Source organism: Lissotriton vulgaris, chromosome 5 (assembly GCF_964263255.1).
Source record: "Lissotriton vulgaris chromosome 5, aLisVul1.2, whole genome shotgun sequence".
In the NCBI taxonomy this organism is placed as follows: domain Eukaryota; kingdom Metazoa; phylum Chordata; class Amphibia; order Caudata; family Salamandridae; genus Lissotriton; species Lissotriton vulgaris.
This window is the reverse complement of record NC_141693.1, coordinates 1779109816-1779137321: the sequence shown is the minus strand read 5'-3', so window position 1 is coordinate 1779137321 and position 27506 is coordinate 1779109816. Positions and strand designations below refer to the sequence as shown.

Here is a 27506-nt window from a genome sequence, read left to right as displayed (position 1 = left end):
AGTCTTCCGCGGCTCAGGCAAAAGCCGCTAACATCCAACCCAAATGACAGGTTCCTGTTCCTCAGGTGAGGGATGATGTGGTTGCAGTGCGGGACGTCGAGGATCAGGCGTGCAAAGGATGCTCCCGCGTAGAGGGCGTTTCCGTAGTCGAGTCTGCTGCTGACTAGGGCCTGGGTGACTGTTTTCCTTGTGTTTGTCGGGATCCATCTGTAGATATTGCGGAGCATGCGGAGGGTGTTAAAGCAGGAGGAGGAGACTGCGTTGTCATGTTTGGTCATGATGAGTTTGGAGTCGAGGATGACTCCCAGGTTGCGTGCGTGGTCGGTGGGGACGGGCGGGTCCTCAGAGACGTGGGCCAACATGAGTCGTCCAATGCTGAGGGGTTGGACCCGAGGATGAGGATTTCCGTCTTGTCTGTGTTCAGTTTAAGGCGGCTATCCTCCATCCAGTCTGCGACGGCCTTCATTCCCTGGTGGAGGTTGGTGGAGGTTGGAGGTTGGATTTGGCGGTGAGAGGGTCCTTGGTGAGGGAGAGGATCAGCTGAGTGTCATCGGCGTAGGTTATATTGAGGTCGTGTTGTCGGGCGATGCGTGCTAGTGGTTCCATGTAGACGTTGAACAGCGTCAGGCTGAGGGAAGATCCTTGAGGGACGCCATAGATGATCTCGGAGGCATCGGACCTGAACGGGGGGAAGCGGACTCTCTGAGTTCTGCCGGAGAGGAAGGAGGTGGTCCAGTCAAGGCTTTCTTCCGGATCCCTGCGTCTTGAAGTCACGTACGTAGTGTGCGGTGGCAGACGGTGTCGAAAGTGGCGGAGAGATCCAGGAGGATGAGGGCCGCCGTCTCGCCGTTGTCTAGAAGGATCCTGATGTCGTCTGTGGCGGCGATGAGGGCGGTCTCGGTGCTGTGGTTGCTGCGGAATCCTGATTGGGATGGGTCCAGGATGCTGTTGTCTTCGAGGTGACGGGTGAGCTGGGTGTTAACTATCTTCTCGATGACCTTTGCTTGGAACGGAAGCAGGGAGATGGGTCGGAAGTTCTTGAGGTCGCTCGGATCCGCCTTGGGTTTCTTGAGTAGAGCGTTGATCTCTGCGTGCTTCCAGTTCTCAGGGAAGGTGGCGGTCTCGAAGGAGAGGTTGATGATTTTGTGCAGGTGGGGTGCGATGGAGTTGCTGGCTTTGTTGAAGATGTGGTGCGTGAGAGGGTCGGACGGGGATCCGGAGTGGATTGTCCCATGGTCTTGATTGTGTCCTCGATGCTCACGTTGGCCCAGGTTGTCAGGGTGTCGTGGGTGGTGGGGTGCGATGGGTCCGGTGCGGCGAGGTCTGCAGAGGTCGTCCGGGGTTTGAAACTGTCATGGATGTCGGTGATTTTCCGGTGAAAGAAGGTGGCGAGGGAGTCGCACAGGGCTTGCGATGGTGGGATGTCGTTGGCACTGGAGCTGGGGTTGGAGAGTTTCTTCACGATGGTGAAGAGCTCCTTGCTGTTGTGTGCGTTGTTGTCGAGGCGGTCTGTGAAGGAGGTCCTTTTGGCGGTCCTGATGAGGTGGTGGTGGTTGCGGACAGCGCGGCTGTCTGGCGTCTTGTCGCTGTGCCATATGTTCTCCAGTTTACGGCAGGTACGGTTTGAGTCCAGGAGTTCCGGGGTGAACTTGCGGACTCTTTTGCTGGTGTCTCTGCTAGTGGGTTTTTTCAGCGGGGCTACGGTGTTGGTGCAGTCGTTCATCCAGCGTTCGAGGGTGAGTGCACCCTTATCGGGGTTGGAGGGGTTAGTCGGAGTGTTTAGTGCGAGGCTTGTCTGTAGTTGTTTTTGGGTGACTTTGCCCCAGCAGCGGCAGGGGGTCTGTAGTGTGCGGTGGTGTGTGAGGGGTTTTCAGAAGGAGAAGTGGATGCAGTGGTGGTCTGTCCAGGTGAGTTCAGAGGCGTGGCTGAAGGTGACGTGGGGGCTTGAGGAGAAGATGGCATCTAGCGTGTGGCCGGCGATGTGGGTCGGCGTTGTGATGAGCTGTTTCAGTCCGAGGTTGGCGCTCAGGGTGGAGGAGATGTTGTTGTTGTTGTTCTCCAGGTGATTGTTCAGGTCTCCGAGGAGGATGTAGTCGGTGGAGGTCAGCGCGTGCGTGCTGATGAGGTCGGAGATGGAGTCGCAGAATTGAGGCCGGGGTCCAGGCGGTCTGTAGACGAGGGTGCCTCTTAGGGTGCTCTTGGGGTCCGTGTGGATTTGGATGTGCATGTGTTCTGGGGTGCTGAGGGTGTCATTGGTGTTTGTTGAGACCCTGATGGTGTTTTTGTGGATGATGGCGATTCCTCCTCCGGCCCTGTTGGTGCGGTCTCTGCGGGTGATATTGTACCCGTCTGGGATGGCTATGGCTATGTCTGGAGAGGAGGTTTTGTTCATCCAGGTCTCGGTCAGGAAGGCATGTCCGGTGATGCGGTGTCGAGTAGGTCCCAGAGTTTGACAGCGTGTTTGTGTGCGGAAGGGGTGTTGATCAGGATGCATCTAAGCTGGTTGGGTTCCATCGTGGCAGGCGTCTTGGTGCTTTTGCGGCAGGAGAAGCTGCAGTTCCGGCAGGTAAAGGGACCATGGGTGCGCTTCGGGGCGGCCTTGCAGCAGGTGTGGGTCCTTCCTGGGTTGACAGCGACGAGGGTGTTGGCGTCATAGCGGAGGCGGCGGTCCTCGTGGCTGCTGCGGGGGCCAGGGGTTCTGGAGCTGGGCGCGGTCCAGGCGCGGACGAGCGCAGACAGCCTTGCCTTAGGCGCAGCCGCGTAGCAGCCGCCATATATGGAGAGGTGGGGAGGGAGGAGCAGTTGGGAGGCGGGAGGCGAGGGACGGGTGGAGCGAATGGGCGCGGAGGGGGCGGGGCCGCAGGGGAGGCAGCGGCGGGGAAGGGGGAAAGGATACCGGCGCGGGGCACTGACTCGAGCAGGGGGCACAGAAGTACAAAAAAGCACAAAATCAGAGGGGCACAGAGGCACAGAAGTCAGTGGTACAGAATATAAGGGGACACAGAGGTTGGCGAGGAGTACAGAAATCAGAAGGGGGCACGAAGAAAGCAAGGCGGCGAGCAGGGGGCAGGGGGGCACAGAAGAGGAGCGGGCAGACAGGCAACACAAGCAACAGGCACAGCAGAAACAAACCTTAGGCCACCACTGGCCATCAGGGATGAGGCACAGGTAGAAGCCTGTGGGTGGTGGAGGGCCTCGATATTACCGGCGGTAGCAGAGACAGCGGGGGTGCAGGCGGAGCTGCAGCGGGGGGAGCGACCTACCAGAAGGTCAAGGGTCGCTCTCCTCACCGTGCAGAGGCCGCCGTATATGGGGAGGTGGGGAGGGAGGAGCAGCTGGGAGGCGGGAGGCAAGGGACGGATGGAGCGAATGGGCGCGGAGGGGGCCGGGCCGCAGGGGAGGCAGCGGCAGGGACGGGAAAAGGATACCGGCGCGGGGCACGGACTCGAGCAGGGGGCACAGAAGTACAAAAGGGCACAAAATCAGAGGGGCACAGAGGCACAGAAGTCAGTGGTACAGAATATAAGGGGGCACAGAGGTTGGCGAGGGGTACAGAAATCAGAAGGGGGCATAAAAGCAAGGCGGCGAGCGGGAGACAGGGGGTCACAGAAGAGGAGTGGGCAGACAGGCAACACAAGCAACAGGCACAGTGGAAACGAACCTTAGGCCACCACTGGCCACCAGGGATGAGGCGCAGGTGGAAGCCTGCGGGTGGTGGAGGGCATCGATATTACCGGTGGCAGCAGAGACAGCAGGGGTACAGGCGGAGCTGCAGCGGGGGCGAGCGACCTACCAGAAGGTCAAGGGCTATAATATTCACAACACACACCTAAAATTAATTACACATATACCATAATTAATTGTTAATTAATTATTTTTAATTAATTAACTAATATTTATTAATAAATTACTTCCCACCCTTCCTACCATTTTCATCTATAAACATCACAAAACACCTAGAATTTGTAAGCAATTAACATAAATAATTGCCAATTAATGAATTAAAATAATTAACAACTCATTATTAAATCATCAATTAAAAACTAAATTACTTACCTCCATTCCCACTATTTTCACCTATAAACACCACAACACACACATAAAAATAATTACACAATTACCATAATTAATTGCCAAATAATTAATTAAAATTAATTAACAACTAATTATTAAATCATCAATTAAAAAACTAAATTACTTCCCACCATTCCCATCATTTTCACCTATAAACAGCACAGCACACACATAAAAATAATTACACAATTCATATAATTAATTGCCAATTAATTAATTAAAATGAATTAACAACTAATTATTAAATAATTGAAAATGATTCTATACATTTAATATAATGAAATTACTTCCCAACCTATTCCCCTATAAACCCATAACCTGCTACGGTACTAAAAACACAAAATTCAAATAAAATAAAAATGTATACCTTATCAAAACATTCAACACATTTTACATAATTAAATCCCTCCCACCCTATTCCCCTATAAACCCACACACCACTACGGAACTAAAAACGTAAAATTCAAACAAAAATGTTTTAATAACTACTAACATTTTTACACATATAATAAAAATACAAACAGATCTTATACAAAAAATACATGCCTCACGCACACATATAAAATATATACTAACATACATACCATTAATACAAAATCGATACATTTAACATCTATATTTGTGCAAACAATATTAAACACTTCAATATTGTTTTACATCGATATTACTTACCCAAAGTCGATATTCTTCACCATGATATTTTGTCTGTCGATATTCTTGAGCCACGATATTTTTGCAACGTTATTCAGGTAAGTCGATATTTGTGATTCGATATTTAGTCTCCGCACCTGATGTACATATCTCTATAACTGACATCCAGGTGTGAACTAACTCTAGACACTTCTGTGGCCTATGTTGTGGGACTATCACCTTTAGATTCGCTGCTGTGACAGACAGTTTTTCAAGAAAGAAGAGAGAGCAGAGGAGTTGGTACTTCAAAAGAAGGAGATCCCAACACAAAACCTCAAAGACTCAGACCCTAATTCACATCTGGTGTCTGGAAATGGACTATAAGGAGGGGAGTTGGAGACCCCAAACATTGTCATTTGCCAAGGAGCCAGCCAGGCTGTGTGAGAAGGGAAAGCTCTGCAAGATGTCTGCCTGTGACCAGGACTGGGGGTGAAGGCCTGCTAGTCCCCCTGCTGGGTGATAAGACACCTTCCCTGGAGCCTGGAGCATGAGCACCTGCCTGCCTGCATGCCAAAACCAGTGTGCCCTGTAAGGTAGAGGAGAGCCTTGGAGGGAGCACGGCCCAGTGGGGTGCCCCGTCGAGTGAACTCTATGTGTGAGGTTTGAAGAAGCAGCTGCTACACAGATCGGGTTGTTGCCCTTTTGCAGCGCAGAGTTAGTGACCCTGTATACTAGGAGTGGGCTGCTGTGCTGTGCCGATTGGGCTGAAGCCCGTGCATATTGCCCAGTCGGCGACTCCTTATACCACAGCTTTCCAAACTGTGTGGCGCGACACGTTACTGTGTCGCGCCCCATGCTTAGATGTGTCGCGCAAACATGCTGTTTAGATCACCCCTGTGGGCCTTACAGCAACAGGCAGAGTGGCGCTACAGGGGCCCTAACATGAATAACAACAAAGCCTTATTAGCACGTTAAGTGGTCGTTTAAAGAAGCATCTCCCTGCAGCGGCGCTCCGTGCAGAAACACAGCCAATGGAGAATTGTAAGTGAAATTGTTTATTTACTTACAAAAGATGTGTGAAGGTGTGGGAGGGTGAAGGTAGTAAGCAACTGGTAACTGTTCTCAACAGGACGAAAAATGTAGATTTGAGATTGGAAGAAGTGCTCATTTTCTGAGCGCCAAGAAGTCTGAAGCGGTGTGAAAAGTCCCAATTGTTTGGAAATGTAGCTTCGATGAAGACTGTGGCAGCATAATAATACCAGTAAACAGCAGCGCCGATGCTAGCGCCTTGGCTGTCAGGAGTGGAGCGGCGGGGTTGGGGTGGCAAGAGGAATGTTCCAGAGAGGTGAAGATAACATCGAAGGTGGAGTGAGGTGTTTATTTTATTTATTTATTTTTTGTTTTATTCGTTTTTATATAACGCAGACCTTACCCGAACGTGTCAGAGGCTTCACAATTGGAACAGTAGCGTTACACGAGGAGAAAATTACAAGTGGGCATGTTACAAAAGCAAACGTTACATTATATGAGGCAAAGGTGACAATTGAGTATAGGGGAGGTGTAGCAAACGAAAGTATGGGACTGATGTTTGTCAGCACAGAGAGGGAACACCCAGCAGTGCTGGGAGACGACAGGACAGAGGCGAGCTATGGAAAAACTCCGGCGGTTTAGCAAGCTTTCATAACCACTGGCGGGCAATGAGGGATGAGACGAAGTCAGTCACACGTTGGACTACACCTGTCACGCAACTGTCCCAGCCCTATTTGCTTCTAGGAGCCACCGGCCTGCCGTGAAATCTGCAGATTTCTATGCAAGCTAGTAGCACTCTGTCACCAGCGCAAACCCAGGAGAGAGCCAGGGTGTCCGGAGAGCACAGCCCACGTCCCAGAGCCATAAGGACATGAGGGGAGGTTCCGCTCAGAGGTAGCAAGGGAAGGGGGAGGAGAGAATTTCAAGCGCAAACATCAAAGGCTCTCTGCACAGCTGATGAGCAGATCTTTCCTTTTTCTTTCATATTTTATACAGATGACAAAAAATGTGTATTAACTCCTTGTCTCGTGGACGAAGACGGGTAAGAGTCTGTGCATGTGCAAGGGTTCTAAACCTAAACAAGCATTTACAATGCAATAGGTCTCGCAGCATTAAAGTTTGAGTTATTGGCATTGTGTATGACAATGCCAATAGTTTTAACTTTCGCAAATGTGACACCTATAGCATTTCTATTGCAATTTGTGTTGTATTAACGTGACTTAGATGTATTGATATTACAAATAATAATGGCTTTTATTTTTTTTAAATAATTAATACTTAAATAAAAGTTATTGTAATTTATAATCACAATAGCTTAACATTTTGTAAATATTTTTGTAAATTAGGTGCCATGCTTACCAGTAAAAGGCTGGCTCTAAGGGAGTCAGTTTTCTGTAAGAATGTCAACAGGCACCAAAGGCACGCAGCTGCGGCGGCAGTTGTGCCAATTTTAATTAAAAAAATAAAATCATGATTCTGGGCAAATTAGTTGACATCACTGTGCAAAAAATTGTAAATATGGGTGGAATGTAACATGATCCGGTTCATGCTCTATTACCAACCATGTGGGTTTCTTCAGATCCATACAAACATATGTACATTATCTGGGGGTGGATGTGTGTGGGGTTGTGTGTGTGTGTGTGACCACTGCGCCTCCCGGCCTGGTCACCCACACGCTCCTGGGCCTCCCGCCACCCCAGCCACCGAGGGCCGCCGAGCCCCCTGCCTCCCGCCACCCCAGCCACCCGAGGACCGCGCCAGATTTTCCCGCCGCCCCAGCCCGAGGCCCTGCCCCCCCGCCAGCCGATTGGCTACCGCTCCCGCCCCCCCCCCCCGCAGACCCTCCCTCCCGGCTCCCTCTTAAGGGGAGCCCGACCAGAGCCAGGGAGTGACCACTGCGCCTCCCGGCCTGGTCACCCACACGCTCCTGGGCCTCCCGCCACCCCAGCCACCGAGGGCCGCCGAGCCCCCTGCCTCCCGCCACCCCAGCCACCCGAGGACCGCGCCAGATTTTCCCGCCGCCCCAGCCCGAGGCCCCACCCCCCGCCAGCCGATTGGCTCCCGCTCCCGCCCCCCCCGCAGACCCTCCCTCCCGGCTCCCTCTTATGACGTCCCCAGAGCGACCGCGCGCAGCGGGAGCACCGAATGAGCGCCGAAGGTGCGCCAAAGGTAAGCCCGTCTGCGTCCGTCCGCGCCTGGACCACGCCCAGCGCCAGGACCCCTGGCCCCCGCAGACCCCAGCCCACCCGCTGAACGTACGACGCCGCCACCCTAAACGCACTCAACGCCGGCCGAGTCCCGGGCTGCTACCGAGCTACCCCGAGACGCACCCATGGACCCTTCTGCTGCAACTCCTGCAAGTTCACCTGCATCCGGACCTGCACTACAACTACACCAACCAAGACGAGCAACAGCAGCGGCCACCTGAAATGCATCCTGCTCAACACCCGCTCCATTCACAGGCACGCCATCGAGGTCTGGAACCTGCTCGACACCACAGCCCCAGACGTCGCCTTCTTCACGGAAACCTGGATGAACGCCTCCTCAGCGCCTGACATCGCCATCGCCATCCCAGACGGCTACAAGATCATCCGAAGGGACCGCATCAACCAACACCGGAGGAGGCATCGCCATTGTCCACAGGAACACCATCCGCATCACAACCAACACCGATGACACCCTCGCAACCGCCGAGCACCTGCACTTCCAAGTCCACATCAACCCCAAGACCACCCTCAGAGGCACCCTCATCTACAGACCCCCTGGACAACGCACACAATTCAGCGAAGACATCGCCGAATTCATCAGCCCACACGCCCTCTGCTCCGCTGACTACATCCTCCTAGGGGACCTCAACTTCCACCTGGAGAACAACAACGACCGCAACACCACCACCCTGCTGGACAACCTCGCCAACCTGGGACTCAAGCAACTGGTGACCACCCCCACCCACTACGCCGGACACACACTCGACCCCGTCTTCTCATCCAGCAAGGACATCGCCTTCAGCCACGCCACCTGACTCCACTGGACGGACCACAGCTGCGCCCACTTCAGCTTCGCAAGGACCACGATCCACCTCCACCACCACCAGCAACAGGCTGCACGCAGGAACTGGAAAAAGATCACAGCCGACCAGCTCGCGTCCTCCCTGAGCATGAACCCTCCCACCAGCACAACGAACCCCAGCCAAGCGGCCACCAACCTCACGAAGTGGATCAGCGACTGCGCAGACGAGCTCGCCCCCCTGAGGACCCCGCCCAGCAGACCCGGCAGCAAGAAAGCCCCATGGTTCACCGACGAACTCAAGAGCTCCAAGAAGAACTGCCGAGCCCTCGAGAGAACCTGGCGTAGACCCAACACCGGACAACATGACTGCCCTCAAGCTCGCCACCCGAAAACACCACCAACTCATCCGCGCCACCAAGAAAACTGCATTCAAGGAACGACTGGACAACAACGCACACAACAGCAAAGAACTCTTCAACATCGTCAAAGAGCTCTCCAACCCCAACGCCGGAAACAACGACATCACCCCTTCGCAAGACCTCTGCAACTCCCTCGCCTCCTACTTCCACAACAAGATCGCGGACATACACAACAGCTTCAGCACTCAACCGACGAACACCACGACCGAACCACCGCCCCCCACCACCACCCTCCGCGCCTGGACTCCGATCAGCACCGAAGACACCGTCCGCACGATGAACTCCATCCACTCCGGATCTCCGACCGACCCCTGCCCTCACCACGTCTTCAACAAGGCCGACGCTGTCATCGCACCCCACCTGCGGGACATCATCAACACCTCCTTCGACACCGCCACCTTCCCGGAGAGCTGGAAGCACGCCGAACTCAGCGCTCTACTCAAGAAGCCATAGGCTGACCCCACCGACCTCAAAAACTACCGCCCCATCTCGCTGCTCCCGTTTCCTGCTAAAGTCATCGAGAAGACCGTCAACAAGCAGCTGACCGCCTTCCTCGAGACAAACGGATCCCTCGATCCCTCGCAGTCTGGCTTCCGGGCCAACCACAGCACCGAGACTGCCCTGATCGCAGTCACCGATGACATCCGAGCGCTGCTCGACAACGGAGAAACAGCGGCCCTCATCCTCCTCGACCTCTCCGCGGCCTTCAACACTGTCTGCCATCGTACCCTAGTACAACGCCTCAGCAACGTCGGAGTCCAGGAGAAGGCCCTGGAGTGGATCATCTCCTTCCTCGCCGGAAGGACACAGAGAGTCCGCCTCCCTCCGTTCAGATCTGAAGCCACCAAAGTCATCTGCGGCGTCCCTCAAGGCTCCTCGCTCAGTCCAACCCTCTTCAACATCTACATGAGCCCCCTCGCAGACATCGCACGCCAGCACCACCTCAACATCATCTCCTACGCCGACGACACCCAGCTGATCCTCTCCCTTACCAACGACCCCGCCACCGCCAGAGCCAACCTTCACGAAGGGATGAAAGAGGTAGCCGATTGGATGAAGAACAGCCGCCTGAAACTGAACTCAGATAAGACGGAAGTCCTCATCCTGGGATCCTCACCCGCCGCTTGGGACGACTCCTGGTGGCCCCCTGCCCTAGGCAGCGCACCCAAACCAACAGACCATGCACGCAACCTGGGCTTCATCCTGGACTCCTCCCTCTCCATGACCAGACAAGTCAACGCCGTCTCCTCGTCGTGCTTCAACATCCTGCGCATGCTACGTAAGATCTTCCGGTGGATCCCCACCGAGACCAGGAAGACGGTCACCCAGGCCCTCGTCACCAGCCATCTGGACTACGGCATCACCCTCTACGCTGGAACCACCGCCAAACTCCAGAAGAGACTCCAGCGGATCCAGAACGCCTCAGCACGACTCATCCTGGACATCCCCCGTCGCAGCCACATCTCCGAACACCTGAGAGATCTGCATTGGCTCCCGGTCAACAAGAGAATCACCTTCCGTCTCCTCACCCACGCACACAAAGCCCTACACAGCCAAGGCCCAGGATACCTCAACAGCCGCCTCAACTTCTACGCTCCCAAACGCCAGCTTCGATCGACCAGCCACGCCCTCGTCGCCGTCCCCCGCATCCGTAGAGCCACCACAGGGGGACGGTCCTTCTCCTACCTCGCCGCCAAGACATGGAACTCCCTCCCCACCCACCTCCGCCTGACCCAGGACCACCTCGCCTTCAGGAAGCAACTCAAGACCTGGTTGTTCGAGCAGTAGCAGATCCCCCCCCCCCCCCCCCCCCCCCCCCAGCGCCTTGAGACCCTCTGGGTAAGTAGTGCGCTATATAAATGCAATGATTGATTGATTGATTGATTGATTGTGTGTGTGGGTGTGTGTGTGGGGGTGTGTGTGTGGGGGTGGGGGGTGTGTGTGTGTGGGGGAGTGTGTTTGTGTGGGTGTGTGGGGGTGGGGGTGTGTGGGGGGGTGTGTATGGGGTTGTGGGGGTGGGTTGTGTGTGTGTGGGGGGGTGGGGTTGTGCATGTGAGAGGTTGTGTTTGTGGGGTTGTGGGTGGTTTGGACTAGCTCGCTGTGCTCGCTCGCGTTACCGTGTCCCTGAGAATTTTTTCACAAAAAGGTGTGTCACCAACATGAAAAGTTTGGAAAGCTGTGCCTTATACGGTAAGGACTGTTTAATTGTGTGAAAGCAGGCAGTGACCTCATATTCCAGGAGGGGCCACCATGGAAAAGACTGTTGAGCGGTAACGGTGTAGCCGTGTGCGGCAGCAGGCTTAACCCCGAATGCCAAGAGGGGCCACCATGAAGGAATTCATAAGAGCTCCTGCCCGATCAGCATAGTGAATTCCTTCATGGCGGCCCCTCTTGGCATTCGGGGTTAAGCCTGCTGCCGTCATCCTATAGCAAAGTTACCAATGATTAGACAACCTAGAACATGCGACTTAGGATACCTCAGGTAAGGTGGGAAACATGAGCACTCTTTCGTTATACTCTTATACCAATCCATAACAGGGAGTAAAGGGAGACATGAGCAAGTTTAAAATGTTTATTTTAACGCCGTGATCTCAGGTGCAGCATCTTAGCTAATACAAGCAGACATATGATAAGAAATAAGATAGTCAGCATAGTTACGATTCCATAAAATACAAAGGGAGAAAGCATGTTATAATGCTAAATGGAAGCAGGTTAAATATATACCTATATTTCACCCTCCCTTGCTAGAAGGTTATTTTATAACTAAAGAAGGTCTCTTAGGCTTGCATAGGCAACCCCATACCTCAAAGATTAGCAGGAGTGAATCACATCGAGTTCTGCACAAGCTCTCAGTATACGAATGTTCTCCAAGTGTGTTCAATCATGCCTACACAGTGTATTATTAAAGGCGCCAGTATCTGAGCTGTCCACAGCCTCATATATGTTATGTTTAGAACGTGCGCTGATCATTCCTGAACAACAGCAACAGTGTTGATATAACCTTGAAGGCATTGGCACTCACTGTTCGGACTAAGTTTACGAAGCAAGTCTAGCATTGTAGAAAAACAAGTTATTCTCATGTGAAGCAAAACACTCAGCCTAACTCTAAACAATATCTATCGTGTGTGCTATGTGCAAAAGAAAGCAAAAGGTAAAATGGCGTTTAAACCTCTAATAAGCTCATGCTAACTTAACACTGTATGAATGCAAGGCTCAGCCCCACTACAGTGCTGTGTGATACAGTCGATCTTTGTGCTGGAAGGAGTCACTGGGAGCATCAAGAACTACAAATTGATCTGCGATTTCCAGTAACAAAAGCGAGGACGCCATGGGGGCATCTGCATACCATCACCCAGGCAAGGGACCCAAGAAAGGATTGTCGCAGCTTCCACTAAGTTAGCCACCTGGACAGCATGTGGCCAATTCACCTATACTCAGCTGCAGCCGCTGAGAGTGGCTTGGGCAGGGTGCATTCAGGAACGCCAGCTACTTTATGCCTGCCGGTGCATGAAAGACTGGTTACAGGCTTGTCAGCCTCAGGGAATCTTGTTGCTCATGTTTCATCGTGGATGACTTTCTTGAGGTTTGATAGCGTTATGAGCAAGGCAATTCGAGTTGTGGCACGTAACAAATAAGAATCCAGTAGTCCTTAGAAACCCAAGGACTAGTCACACCAACAGAGTAAAAGGTCCTCTGTTCCACAGACCTATAAGGCCATGACACCGTTAAACTTAGGGCCAAATCAAGCAACACACAAAGCAAAAGTAAAAGATGTAGTCATAAATGTCCTGAAGCCGTAGTCACGCTAAAGCTGTAGAGGTGTCTAGCCTGTCCGTTACCGCACGTAGGTGCGATAACGGACAGGTTAGACGCCTCTATGGGGATATTTGTGCAGCATGGGCTGAGTATAGCCCTCGATATCACAGCATATACTTTGATGAATTGGGGTTTTGCTACACTTTTTTAGCATGACTACGGCTTCAGGACTTTGGGGCTCTGAGGACTACTGGACGCTTATTCATTATGCGCCACAACTCGAATTGCCTTGCTTGTAACACTATCAAGCCTTGAGAAAGTAATCCCCAATGCAACACGTGTCCGCTATTTTTTTCTTTTGATACTGACCTGCGTGTCATCGAACTTTGGATGTCTCAATAATAATGTTTTGGATCTGCTACCTTGACAGACCATGATGAAATAACTGTGTAGTGCTCTGGATTTGAGATTAAATTAATATTTGATGGTTATTCTATGTATTAATGATCAGGTTTAGACATGTGTTTCTTCTTTGTGATGATCAGTTTGTAACCAATGCCTATTCCTATGATGGGTGATATATGGTGTATTTGACTTATGATCAAGGAACAGGTGAAAGTGTTCGGAGTGCTTGGATATAGGTCACTGTTTGTAGCGCCTATGATTAAGCGCATGGGGAGGCAATTTATGGAAAAGGTTGCCTTGACACTCAGGCCAGGCTACCAAAGGACAGCCAAGGCCTTACTTATCGACATTAATCAAAACACCTTTACTGGTTTGGACTAGATTAATGATCATCCCAGGAGAGACCACATTTGAAGCAAAGACCAGAGAGGAGCAGCTTATTACGATGTCGGCCAGTAAGCCTCTGACCGCTTGTCGGAGGCTTACCGACCGACACCGTAGGTTTACAGCCTGATCGCTGAATTTCAATGTCAATCCAACTGTGTTCAGACGGGCTCAGGAAGCCCGCCGGCAAGTTGTATACCTATCATATTCCCTTACAGACTGCGTTTCGGCCATCGTGATTATGATGTCGGTTTCCGAAAGCCTTTCCATGTCAACCTTTCTGACATGGAAAGGCTGTCAGAAAGCTCCTAACAGGGCCCTCATCCCACACGGCCTACGATGGATGGCCTGGGGGCACCTATGGTGCCCCCCTGAAAATCCCTTCACCGTGTGGCAGGCACCATGAGATGCCTGTTTGCAAAACAACAGTTGATGGACAGATGCAGAACAATGTCATACATTCACCCCAGTACAGAGATCAGGGCCTAAACCCATCGTTTTTTTGCACTCCACACCACCCCAGTTCAGACATGGCCATATACAAATCAGCCTTGACCCTGTGCCTCATGGGAACAGTCCAGCCCGAACTGCCTTTCCTTTGGTTTTTCTTTGTTCACCATGAGATGCCTGCCACCCGGTGCAGGTATTTACACAAACTCTCATTTCTGTATGGGAGCTTGTGCTGTGAGCGGTTTCCGCCCACCACACCAGCACCCATAAAGAAATGGGAGTTTGCGACTGCACCATGTGCGGTCACATTGTAATCCGGTGTCCGGAACTGCCTACCTACAGTCGGATCGGTTCCCACACGAGATGGTGTCGGTCGGAGGCAACTCCGACCGACAATAGTGATAGGGCCCTTAGTGTATATATTAGCAATGCAGAATATTAGGTCATTGCGGTAAACTGATTGCAGTCCATCAGATACAAAAAAGTACATCGCACATAGTCACATGATGTATATTTGAAGTTTAAAGCATGAGAAAATGGCACAATTTAAATAAAATGTTATTTTTTCTGGGACTTATTTTATGTTTGGCAGTCCAATGGACCGCCAAACGCACGGTGGAGGTGCATCGGTTGTCCAACCGCCCTATAACATGAAAAGTGTAGCAGTCAGTAAACAAAGGGGTCCCTACAGTGCATCTGTGCCAGGGGATGCATGCAGGGAGGTGGGTGGGCACATGGTATATATCAATAAATATATATCAATAAATGCTGTCATCAATGGGTCTATTTAAAAAGTTACTGTCTTAGACACAGCAGTGGCACATGATTCCAGACATGAATATTCTCTTGCTTATTGATATTGATGATACTAATAATCATGGCATATAATATGTGAATTATTTACCTTGCACACAGTGGGAAGAAAATAAATATCATGCCAGTGGAAGTTAAAGCAACTCTGGTCACAGGAAACCTAGGGGCCTATTAGGATGACGGGCGGAAGGGCGGGGGTCCCGCGGGGGTATTAGGATGTGCCCGCTACAGTGGCGGGCACATCCTACATTTTTAGCATTGTGGCGGGCGGTGCTCTCAGCACCGCCCGCCACAATGCTAAAAATGCATTTCAGCATTTGCATAAACAAAGCGGCAGGCACCGCACGGTGCCTGCCGCTTTGTTTATGCAAATGAAGGGCGGTACCACAGGTACCCCCCGTGTGCAACCCCCACCCCTCCTTCACTCTGAAGACCGCATGCCTTTCCGTGGCGGCAAAAGGCATGTCTGAAATCCCATGCTAATATGGCTGGCGGTGTCTAATAGACTCCGCCACCATATTAAACATTTCCGCCCCGGCCGCAAGGCGACCGGGGCGGAAAAGCGGCGGACGGTTTTTCCATCCGCCGTGGTCCCCCCCGCCACTCTAATATGGCGGGGGGAATTCTGGAGAGGGCCCGACATCATAATGGGCCCCCTAGGGTTCAATTGTCACTTAATCAAACATCAAAGACCTAGCACTATTGGGCACTCTCATCAACTTTATATGTATATAGGATTTGTATGGGGCGATATTCTTATCTTTTCCCAAACTCAGATGCTCTTTTATGCACTCAGACCTAATCCCCTGAGCCTAATTGATTAGTAATTTAAAACAACCAAGAAAGGAGAAACCAGTCGCCAGTCAGATCACTCAGCAAACAACACTCAAAAATTGAGTATATTTGGTACCACAAAGAAAAAAGTGTAGAGAAATGAGAAAGTATCTCATGTGCGCACCACCGGAGGAGCTACTGGCAGGTTCTCACCAGCTTGCCCACGTACTTATCATCATCGATAACTTTCTCATATGAAAAGAAGTGTATGTCCAGTGCGGGGAGGGTGTAAAGACTAAATATAAAGAAAATACCCCCGTGAAAAATGAGACACAAGAAGTCTCTAGTAAAAGTTGAGCTAAACTCACACACATACTCATAACTTTTAATCCAAAATGTGAGTTTGCCCAATATTAATAACGCAGCATGATGTGAACCACTGCAAGGACGGCCAAAATTGTCACTTGCCAAATTGACCACACTTGTGTCATCCCCAGCAAATGGCATTATCATTCTGTTTCTCTTCTCTTTTTGTTTATCTGACATACTGAAAGCATTTACACACACAGAGACACACAGATGTAATAACTGTGGGTTGCCTATTTTTGTGTAGTATGCTCCACCTTGTCAGTGGTGTGACCTTGCTCAGACCACTGGCAAGAAGCCAATCCAAGCCAATAACAAAAACCCTGTACCCCGGACGTCGGATAACACTGTGTTACTTGGCACTTATTATTAATCACCTGGAGAGAGCACAACTGCCAACTTCCAGTTAGGCATCCCCTCTTTTGTAGTTGGGTATGCTAGATGCGTCTCATCCGACAACAAATCTTTCCATAGATAAAGGAAATTCCCAACAGGTTTCAACCTGACAGTCACACAGAGAAACACCAGTGTCTGCTCCACTGAGACAGTACACCCAACCACACTTACTGCCTGTGAAAAAAGTGTGATGAAACAGAATGACACCTCACGGGCGCACATCCTTGGGGCTAACGGCAGATGTTACCAACTTAAGACCCCTTTCTCATCATTGGTAGTCATTCTGATTCAGAAAAGAAGAAAAAAGTGTCCAAATAAAGCAACTGAGCATGTGGAAAATAAATAAATCGAGTGCAAGCAAGGAGCACAAATGATCCCTCCTCAGAGTGACAAAACAAGTGATTAAAATCACCAGGCACACCTGTGACACAATTTTTATTCTTAAATTAGGTGTGTTCTGATGAATTAAAAAGATTGGTAGCTTAGTTTTGCATACCAATACCTGCAGTCAACATGTTTCTCTGCCTTCACACCTTCTGGCAGATTCGTCAGGGCTCACCACTTAGTCACTGCACCAATGTTGGACACCATGACTCCGGGACCTCATCCAGCCACGTCATCTCATACCGGCTGGTGGGGTAAACAAAGGAAAGGCTCTGAATGTAAGCCTGTTTCAATGATTGAAACGCTCCTGGGACGAGTACATGCGCCGTTTGAACCCCTGTATGATTGATGCAACAATCGCCAGGAGGAGCTTTTCAATCATTGAAACAGCCGGTATGAGATGACGTGGCTGGATGAGGTCCCAGAGTCATGGTGTCCAACCTTGGTGCAGTGACTAAGCACATACAAACAGTAGATGGGCAATAGACTCTGTCCAGACTTTACAAGATGGACAAATATGAGAGTTACCTTCGGCCCATCTTCCAGTTAACGATCTAATAGGAATGGACCCCACCCTGAGCTGGAAGTATAACTTCCTTTCCTGAGGCTTAGTTATAATGTCCCAGTAAGACTCAAGGGAAGGGCAAAATTTCACTTCAAGATACTGGCCCTCCAAAGTAGAAGCGTCAGCATCATTCCAGTTCCTATGATTTACTGTTTCCCAGTACTTTGTTTTTATAATTTCCTTAGCCGGAAACTGCACATCCTCTGGTTTCTCCCAAAGCTCGTTCAAGCCCAAAGTCCCCAAAGTTCTACGCAAATCCCCTAACCAACCTATCTTATGGAATTTATCCCGGTTGATTACATCCAGAAAGCCCCTTGCGTAATGTGCGAGTTCAGGAGTGACCCAGATGCGGCGCCAATATAAAATGGGTCGCAATCTGGCCATATCAGATATGGCTTTCCTACCCAACTCGCAACGTAGCGGCTTCATGGGTGTACTTTTAGGTAGTGCAGTAAGGCTTCGGAGAAATTTATTTTCTGTGAGTGTTAGTGGTACCAGGTTGTCATAGCCCCAAGGCTCAGCGCCATATAGCGCAGAGCTAACTACTTTGGCCTCATATACCTGAAGTGCCGGCTTGATTGGTCTAGTCAGTGATTTTTTGTGCTCAGCACTTATGACACCTGTATTTTGGCGGAATTTAAGAGCCGCCAGTTCCATATGTTTCTTCCACTTAACACCCTTGTCAATATGAACTCCCAGATAGACGAAGTCTGATACTATTTCCACCTTCTGGCCATCCAAGAAAAAGTTCCCTCTGAAGCTGGGGTGAGGATTAAAGGTCATAAGCTTTGTTTTGGCCACATTTATTTCGAGGCCACGATCCCTACAAAAGTCCTCAAACATGTTCAGGGCACGCTGAAGGCCACTAGGGGTTTTAGATAATATCAATGTGTCGTCTGCAAAAAGTAATATTGGGGTTTTCAAACCATCCAAAATTGGAGCATCGACAGACGAAGATAACATGCGCTCCACAACACCATTAATATATAGGGAAAAAAGTGTTGGCGCCATGGCACAGCCTTGGCGTACCCCTCTTTCCACTGGGAACTCCTCCGATACCTGGCCATGCCTACCCCACTGGATCTTTGCATAATTAGCCTCGTGTAATCTCATGACCAGGGATAGAGTCTCAGCTGGCATACCCATCTCGCTTAAGACTTTCCACAGCAAGAAACGGGGGACTAGATCGAAAGCTGCACGCAGGTCGATGAAAGCTGCGTACAGACTACCTTTCTCCAGCTGCACTGTTTTCCAATATAACAAGGTAAACCTAAAGATCTGATCTATTGTACTGGTCAATTTGCGAAATCCAGCTTGATAGGGAGATAATACATTAGATTCTTCCACCCAGTTCATGATCTTTATTAGGGTAATTTTTCCTACAACCTTCTGGACCGTGTCTATTAGGCTGATGGGCCTGTAATTCCCCGGTATAGTTTTATCACCCTTTTTAAATACGGGTATTATTACTGCCCCCGCCACGATTTTGGCACTGGTGCCCCTAAAGCTACCGCATTCGCCAGGTTCAAGATATACTTCCCCCAACAATTTTTTTCGTGGAGAAAGACATCGGCGGGCACCCCGTCTGGACCCGGGGCTTTGCCCCGCGCCACTGAATCTAGGGCCATTGCTACATCAGTTTTAGAAAAAGGTGGTATTTTGAAAACTGTAGTTGTTACTGGTTCTCCTAGGATGTCCTCCGGGCGACACATGTATTGGGGCCCAAAGTAGTCCAACCAGCTACTCTGTGAGACATGGTTTGAGGGTGGTTCGGGTATGCCACCTTTCCCCCACTTAACTATATTCCAGAATAATCTGGAATCTTTGGCCGAACTTGCAGCCTTAAGATATAACCAATGCTGCTCATCCCAGTCCTTCTTAGCCTGGAGAACACTGGTCTTATACACCTGCCTCGCCTCCCTCACAGCAGCTGGAACTTTACTCTTAATAGCCATTCCCAGTAAACTTCTTGCTGCCCTACACTGGGCGTTATACCACCCTGCTTGACATGGGGGGGGGTTTCTTACCAGGTTGCACCCGTGCTGCCTTATAAAAGTGACCTCTTATAAGGCTAAAGAATGCACAGTGGAGGTTGGTGATCTCATCCATTTCTATACCTCCCTCCATTCCCAACTTCAACATAGCTTCCATGGCAACAGTGGTAGACTCCAGTTCCTTGGTAATACTATCCAAGGCCTCTTTATTCACCGCTACTTTGGGCCACTTTACTCTTCTCATGTGGTTCGTTGGAACGATCTCTGGTGTCCCCTCTCCTATATCGTTTGAGCCCTCCACCTCCCTACCCCATAATTTGTGAGTGATACATAGGGGATTATGGTCACTCTCCTGTCTACAGACCACCCTCATGTCAGTCATTAGGTGCCAAATCGCCAAGTTACAGATGACATAATCAATTCGACTTTGCCATCGTCCATTATCAAATGTAGTGGCCCCTTGTCCATCACTTGCTGTCCTTCCATTCAGAGCTCTTACCCCCCTTTCAATACATAAAGCATTCATCTGGATTACTTCAGATGACCATCTACTCTCATGGTAAAAATGTTGTAAAAATATGACACCAGATGGTACAAGGTAGATCGGAGGGGCAGGACTCAGGCCTGGTTCATTTAGCAATGAAGTACTCAACTCAGCCTAAACAACTGCTATGTGTATGCCGTAAAGTACCTGTGATCGGGTTCCAAATATATTTTATTAGGCCAGGGAAGAGCCGCTGGGGATTATCAAATGATTGCATAGTAACCTCTTGTCCCCAGGCAGCCCACTGGCCCTCCAGGTCAGCAGAGGCGTTGGCTCTTCTCCCTTAGTAGAGGCCCAACCACCATATTTGGATATTCTTGTCTGCCTGGAGGGGAGATCTGTGATGAACCTGCATCTGCCTGTGCACCAAATGCACTTTTGTTACGGTTGAAACGAAAGCTGAATATGCACTTTTTTAACCTACTGTACATCCAGTTTGTTTTTCAGAAACACCATGTGAGGATTTAATTCTGAAAGCAAAATATCAATGACCCTAATGCATCTTATGAACTGGGGACATAGAAACCCCAAGGTTTTAGTTCTACTTTGCTTGCTGCCCTGCATTGCATGATCTTTTTGTAAATCTGGGTCCTGGTATCTTGGCAGAAAGTAAGTCTATTGACTCATACTATGTATAAAGGTCATGAACAGGGATGTTCACAATGGGAAAGTTATGTATGGGTACTGCAGGACTGGAGATTTTATAGATTAGCTATGACGTCAAAGTATAAATGTATTGATATTGGTGATTTGTCTGATAGAAGAGAAGTGAAGGGTGGAGGATATTTCGCACCTATAATTTCAGCAGAACACTTGTTAATCAGGTGTCTTTGACTGGACGATTTATTGGCGGGTGTGTGGGTGGGTGGGTGGTCAGAGGTGAATGCAGAATGTTGATCATTATTTAGGCATCCTCAGAGTGGGTCAAAAATAAAAGAAAGAGGAGCACTCCCTCAGATAGCAGATCCTGTCTTGACTTACATTTTCGCAGAATTTCTAAGAAATTGTCCATTAAAAATGTTAAATTCTCTTTTGTGCATCCTTGTTGTTACTTTTGGTCAGGGTAATCATATAATAAAAACAGTAGTGATCTGAATTTTTGTGAGCATCCAACAGGGCACCCCAAAACACATATGTTTTAGAAGCTGAATCACATGATTTATGCAGATTGATGATAACCTATTTGTTTTAATTTAAACCACTAAAGAGAGAGTTTGGGGATGAGACGAGGCAACACCACTGTCCCTAATCACGAAACAATAACTACAAAAGAAGTAGTTTGCCAACACTAAGGGGCCTATTCCGATGTCGGACGGACCTGAGTCCGTCCGACATCGGCCAGGAGCTGTAACCGACCGACCTGCTGTCGTCGGTTACAGCCCTGCTAGTACGATGCGAACCACCTATACTTTACAATGCAAGCATGCATTCCGAGCGGAATGCATGCCTGCACTGTGTAGAGCAGGGGTGCAGTTCATCCCTGCACCCTGTGGCCGCACCCCAAGGTGCCTGCCACCGGGTGTAGGGATCAACGGAGGTGTACCACAGGTGCCTCCAGGCTGCCATCTGGCAGCCTCACACCCATGGGGGCCCTGCTGGGGACCCCCAGAGACAGCTTCTGACTGCCTTTTCATGCCGGATAGACCGGCACGAAAAGGCAGTGAAGAGCTGCCATCGTACCCCCTCGGTCATAAAGAGGCGACCTGGGTAGTACTGCGGGATTTCCGGACTGCGGACAGGCTCTCCGAGCCTGTCATCTGCAATCCGGAAATCCGGGTTGGATTCCTTTTCGACCGATCCCATCGGAATGGCTTGGTCTGAAAGGAATCCGGCCGGAAGTGACCGATCCGGCCGAAATCGGAATCGGACCCTAAATGTAAAGAGTATGAATACGTGGTGGAATAAAGAAGTCTAATCGCTCTAAGTTTAAGTCATGAGTAGTCTGAGATGGTCTAGGAGGCCATCCTTGATAGAAGAGGATGCCTCACACACAATATTGTGTCATGCTTCAACATAGGCATCCTCTCCCCACCCTAGTAAGATGGTGCTACCAGGGTGGACTCAACCTCCGCGAAGACTTTTGGCGGGCGGAGGGAGTTCTTACATAAAACTTGCAGGACAAAAGCGGGATGCAGTTGATTAAAAATACCATCAGGTTCCTTGGTTATCACCTTTATTCGTGAGGACCTGAGGTACAGTAAAACCAAGTGTGTCAGTGGACCCTAGAGAAAATATTGTCTCCAGTCCATCTTTCCATAAACCAACATATTTCTGCCCACACAAAGAGCCAAAGAGGTCTGGGAATTCGTCAGGGCTGTCGTATCCCTACTGTAGTGAAAATCAGGTGACTCCTATGACCTTGTAACCTAAGGTGGGGGATTACACCTAAAGTGTGCCCAAGTGAATCCTACCTGGGATACTGTCATGCTCAAAACGTCATGTACCCTAGACTTTAGGGGATACCAAAGATTCAGTAAGAAGGATGGGTGGTGGCCTTTGTAGTCACATAATCATCAGAAGAGCAGCCACGCCAAAGCACCTACACCTACTCCATCCGGCAATCCCCAACCTTCCCCCGAGCTGCTCCTCTCATTTCTTTTTTCCAGGGCCCAGAGGCACCAAAATACGTGTGCTCTACAGACAGCCATTTTGGAATGTTTTCTCTTACTGTTCTAAGATGTCCGCCACGTGTTCTATGCATACACCATGTGTAGAGTGCCTATGCAGACAACCATTTGAAAAGCCAATAGGTCAGCGTTCACCATTTAAAGGCTGGGACCTATTGGCAATGCCAACACTTTGTTGGCTTGCGTCTCTGCTTTTTTTTTTTGTACCTCTTTTGCACGAAAAGTGGCTTTGTCTGTAATTTGCTGTTCCTATTATAAAAATACATTGGAATCAAGAGAAAAAGAGAATGAATACTGTTAACTGAATGCTTCCTTAGTGCAATATTGTGTTGCCATAGTTCTAAGGTTCGTGCACCCTATTAAATAATGAAGCAGAGATTTTAAAGATGAACTTACTTTTAAGGACCCTTGACTAGTGGCGTAAATATGAACCCAAAATTTAAAACAATACTTTGGCACACAGGGGAAAGGATCACAAACTGTATTTTAGGGCTCGGAAATATATTAATCGCAGCTTTGCTCCCACAGTTTGTGAACCTCACGAGTAATTATTGATTTCTAGGAGCAGCCTCTCTACTGTACACTAATTCCTACGGTCTGTCCACAGGGCAGATTTGACCAGTTAGGCTTGATACTTTATTTTTTGTTTGGAACACCAATAGAATAGTATTCTGGTGGAGAAATACCCTGTTCTGCACCTGCAAACTTTCAAATGTTGCTGCCTCTTTCCCACCCAGGAGGAGCACTAAATAATTCTGGGTAGATTTACAATTCCGCTTATGGTGGTAATGGCCATGGTAAAAGATGTAAGTATTCACAATGTTCCAACTTTGTGGGAGTTTCATGCATTTATTTGTCTGCCCAGAATCCCACCCCAATCCTAAACTTCCGACTGTGGATAATCCACAGTATGAGTAGATGTGTCCCTACTGGAACTTTGGGAGTTCCTTCTTCACTTTATTCCATTATAAATTCAGGACTACGGGTACAAGGATGCCAATTCAAAAGTAAACTTGATGAGATATTCACATATGCCCTGATACTGATTCTGGAAATCAGAAACTGAGACTGTTGTGTGTGCACCGAAGATGGTCTTCGGTGCACAAAAAAGTTTATCTATGGAGTACCCAGATTTAACTTGTAGGACAAGGCCATTTCTATTTAAAGGGAGCCACAATATTAGACCCCTCTCCCATGGCCACTTTGTAGTTGTGTGATTTTAAAGAAGGGAATAGCTTATGCATTTATGTCCAACAATGGCGAACCCCTACAAATCTATATCCTAAAAAAATCATAATATTTATTCTTTTGTCGATGAGAGAGAAAAAAAGAGATAGAGAAAGTAAGAAACAAAGTCAGATAGTGTGAAAAATAGAGAAAATAGTAAGAAAAAGAGAAAGATACAGAAAAAAAAGAAAACGAGATACAAAGGGAAAGAAAGGGAAGAAAGCAATAGATGGAGAAAGAAGGAAAGTATGTAAGATATGCAGTGATAGATGGCGAGAGAAAGAAAAAGTACATTTATCAACTCTTCGTGTATTAAAATCATCCTCAGATTAGGATAGATTGAAACCACGGGATTTTGTGAATTAAAAAACATAATAAATTTTTGTGTTCTTTATGAAGTGCCTAGTTTCTCAATGTCACACACATTTGCCTATGTTTCTTCACACCATACTTAATTAATATGACACTTTGAAATCAGACGTAACAGACACGAGGTCACATTAAAGAACTTCAAGGCTGCACAATATGTACTTTATTTTGAGGATTTTATTATTTGTACGTCATTCCATCCTCTGCCTAAAAAAACCTCGTACATCTAGGCATAGCTGGTGAGACATTTTTGTACTTAAATTTGTTAGTTTCATTTTTAACAATCACAAACTAGCATACACGATTTTAAAACGATGACATTTAAAATTAAAAAAGGAAACTCTTCTGTGGTAAATTAAGATGCAGGGTAGCCAGTAGTAAGTAGTAAGGTGATAGGATAACGTTTATTCTTTAGGATGAGAGGCTTCAGTTGCAGGAAAAGTTGGTATGAAAAAAGCATCCTCGATGCCATTGTGGTAAATGAAGATGCAGGGTAGTAAGGTGATAACAGGATAAAGTGTATTCTTTAGGATGAGAGTCTTAAATTACAGGAAAAGTTGGTATGAAAAAAAACATCCTCATCGCCATTGTGGTAAATGAAGATGCAGGGTAGTCAGTAGTATGGTGATAGCAGGATAAAGTTTATTCTTTAGGATGAGAGTCTTAAGTTACAGGAAAAGCTGGTATAAAAGATGCCCCACTGGTAGCAGCATCCAGCTGCTCAGCCCACCCAATTTCCAACTGACCCTTACTCAAACCATGCACACATCAGCATTCTATTACCTCACAGTCACACTGGCTGAGCAGCAGGGGACATATACCTAAAGAGAGAATGTCCTGTCATGGTCTGATGGAGACGGGATGAATCATTTGGTACTAGTAGCACAGTCAGGCCGGTACTCACCGCCGTGCTTGGCTCGATTTGACTCTCCATGTCAGAAGACTGCTGCCTTGCTGCTCTCTTCGTGACTCACACAGGGCAGACTGGCGCTCGGTTTACAGTGACACAAGAGATGGGAGAGGAAGGGGGTGTTTTCAGATTATTTTTGTGGTATTTTTTTTTGGTTTTTACTACAACAGCAAATGCCCACTTGGAGACTGCTGTTCTTGAAAAGCACCGAAAGACGAAGTCTAGAGCTGGTGCAATTTTGCTGATTATTCACCACAGTGAAGTTTTGATATGTTCAATTTGTTAATATTTAATATAATTTTTAACTTTGTTTTACTATTTTTTCTCTCTGGCAAACGAGTTTTAGTGTTTTTCAATCTTTTCGTTTTTAATATTCAATTTCTCAAAACGTGGTTTTATATTCAAAATGTTTTACCTTCTTTTTACTTTCGTTTTCTATTTTTAATAGATATGTTTTGCAATATTTTAGTTTTTATATTACACACACTCTGGGGCACATTAGGATAACAGGCAGATCGCCATTGCCCGCATGGCGGTGGTGATACGCCCGCCAAAAACCTCCGCCCGCTACCAATTTACCCCCGCCACATTTCCATGGCGGGGGGACCCAGGCGGACGGGAAGACCATCCGCCTGCTTTCCGCCGGTAGGCAAAACGCCCGATTGCCTACCGGGTGGAAAAGCAGTTTATATGGTGGCGGTGTCTGTTAGACACCGCCAGCCATATTACCATGAGGGTGGAAGCATGTCTTTCCATGGCGGCATTGCTGCCATGGATAGGCATTGGGAATTGCTTGTGGGGGCCCGTTGCAGGCCCCTAGGGACTCTGGGGGGTGGGGGGTGTACATGAGGGGTACGTATGGTACCCCCCTGCAGTTCCATGCACAACATGCCTTTCTGGCATTGTGGCGGATGGTGCTGAGTGCACCGCCCGCCACAATGTTAGGAATGCTGGCGGGCGCATCCTAATGGCACCCACGAGATCCCTGACCTTATGGCAGGCGGTCCTTTTTTACGACGGGATGGCGGGCGGACAACGTCCTCCCGCCATCCAAATGTGCCCCTCTGTGTTTATCAGATGTGAGGCCCATGTTTTTCTAAGTTTTGCTCCACTTGGCATTGTCATTGTATTTCATAATAAAGCTCGTCTGCGTTTCTAAATAAAGTATCTTCCTATAAATATTAGTCTGGCTTCTCACAGTGGGTGATGTCAGGTTCCTCGAGTGACATCACTTTCTGTTCACCCGACCGATTACTCACCAAAGTATGTAGGTTGTTCTATCATTCCAGGAACCCACCGGTTCTCCACAGAAGCCTAAACTCTTGCCTGCAAATCTAATCTAGATGCAAACATTTTTAATGAAAAATACAACTCTTTGTTTTACAGAAAATGCAACATTTAAAACGCCAATAAAAACGGGAAAAACTGGCTGGTGATCACATTTTAAATGAAACATTTATGATCGAATGAACAATTTAGGCCCACTCGGGTATGACATATACTAATATTGCTCATATTCTCTATGTGATGAAGCTATCTTTTTAGCTTCTCCTCTGTAGACAAACCATGGGCCATACACAGGAAAGTTTTTTTTATAAATGTGCATTTTCATTTGCAATTGCTATTTGGGATGCGGACCCCGGAAGTCATAAGGGAACGAGGGGACTGAATGGGCTCTCCCAGGCTAATGATGAATGTATGAATGCTCTTGCAGCCTCTGTGCATTGAACTGCCACCGTCTGCCAAGGGCAGGCCTAACCATATGCAAAGTGTAGGCTGCTGCTGGCGGCAGCTTCCTGTGTGCACGTGGCAGCTGTGCTCGTGAGCAGGAAGCTGTCCACAATGCTTGTTTAGCATCACACCCCTGTTTGTGGCATTGTACCACAAGCCCACTAGAAGCATAGGGCAGGGGTGAAAAGTCAGAGCACTTTTTGAAGGCAGGCACAGAGTTTTGCTTTTTTTCTTGCAGGCCTTTGCCCCTCTGTTCACTGTGGCATCGGGTGGCACGCACAACCGAATCCTGCCTCCTGGCTAAATTTATTTTTTTACACTTGACTGTGTTTTAACTCGGAATTCTTTTATTGGATGATTATTGCATTTTGAATTATCAGCTCCCCTGCAATCTAGTGAGAAGGGCCATGTGTGATCGAAGGGGCAGCTGACCCATTGAACATCCCACCAGCAGAAGTGTATGTGGGAGGCTTAATCCTGCATGCCCGGAAGAGGCGGGTCCATGAGGAATGAATTTAGGTGTGTGTCTAGATGTCAATCAGCCCTTATTTTTTCCGAATCTTGTCTGTTTTTGTTGTAAATAAATGTAGCGCAGTCCATGTAGTTTCTTGTAGGTACTTTATTCCAGGTTAGATGGTACAAGATTAAAG

At 48.6% G+C, this 27506-nt stretch overlaps 1 protein-coding gene across 1 annotated transcript in view; it reads right to left on the bottom strand.

The window, feature by feature from the left end:
* The window catches only part of CCR10 (C-C motif chemokine receptor 10), a 127166-nt gene extending 101988 nt beyond the window's left edge, over positions 1–25178 (bottom strand). Inside the window, exon 1 of the mRNA XM_086920484.1 lies at positions 25120–25178. Coding sequence (XP_086776610.1) covers positions 25120–25149 — 30 coding nt within the window. The 5' untranslated portion in view covers positions 25150–25178. The remainder of the gene's footprint in view (positions 1–25119) is intronic.
* Between the last annotated feature and the right edge of the window lie 2328 nt (positions 25179–27506).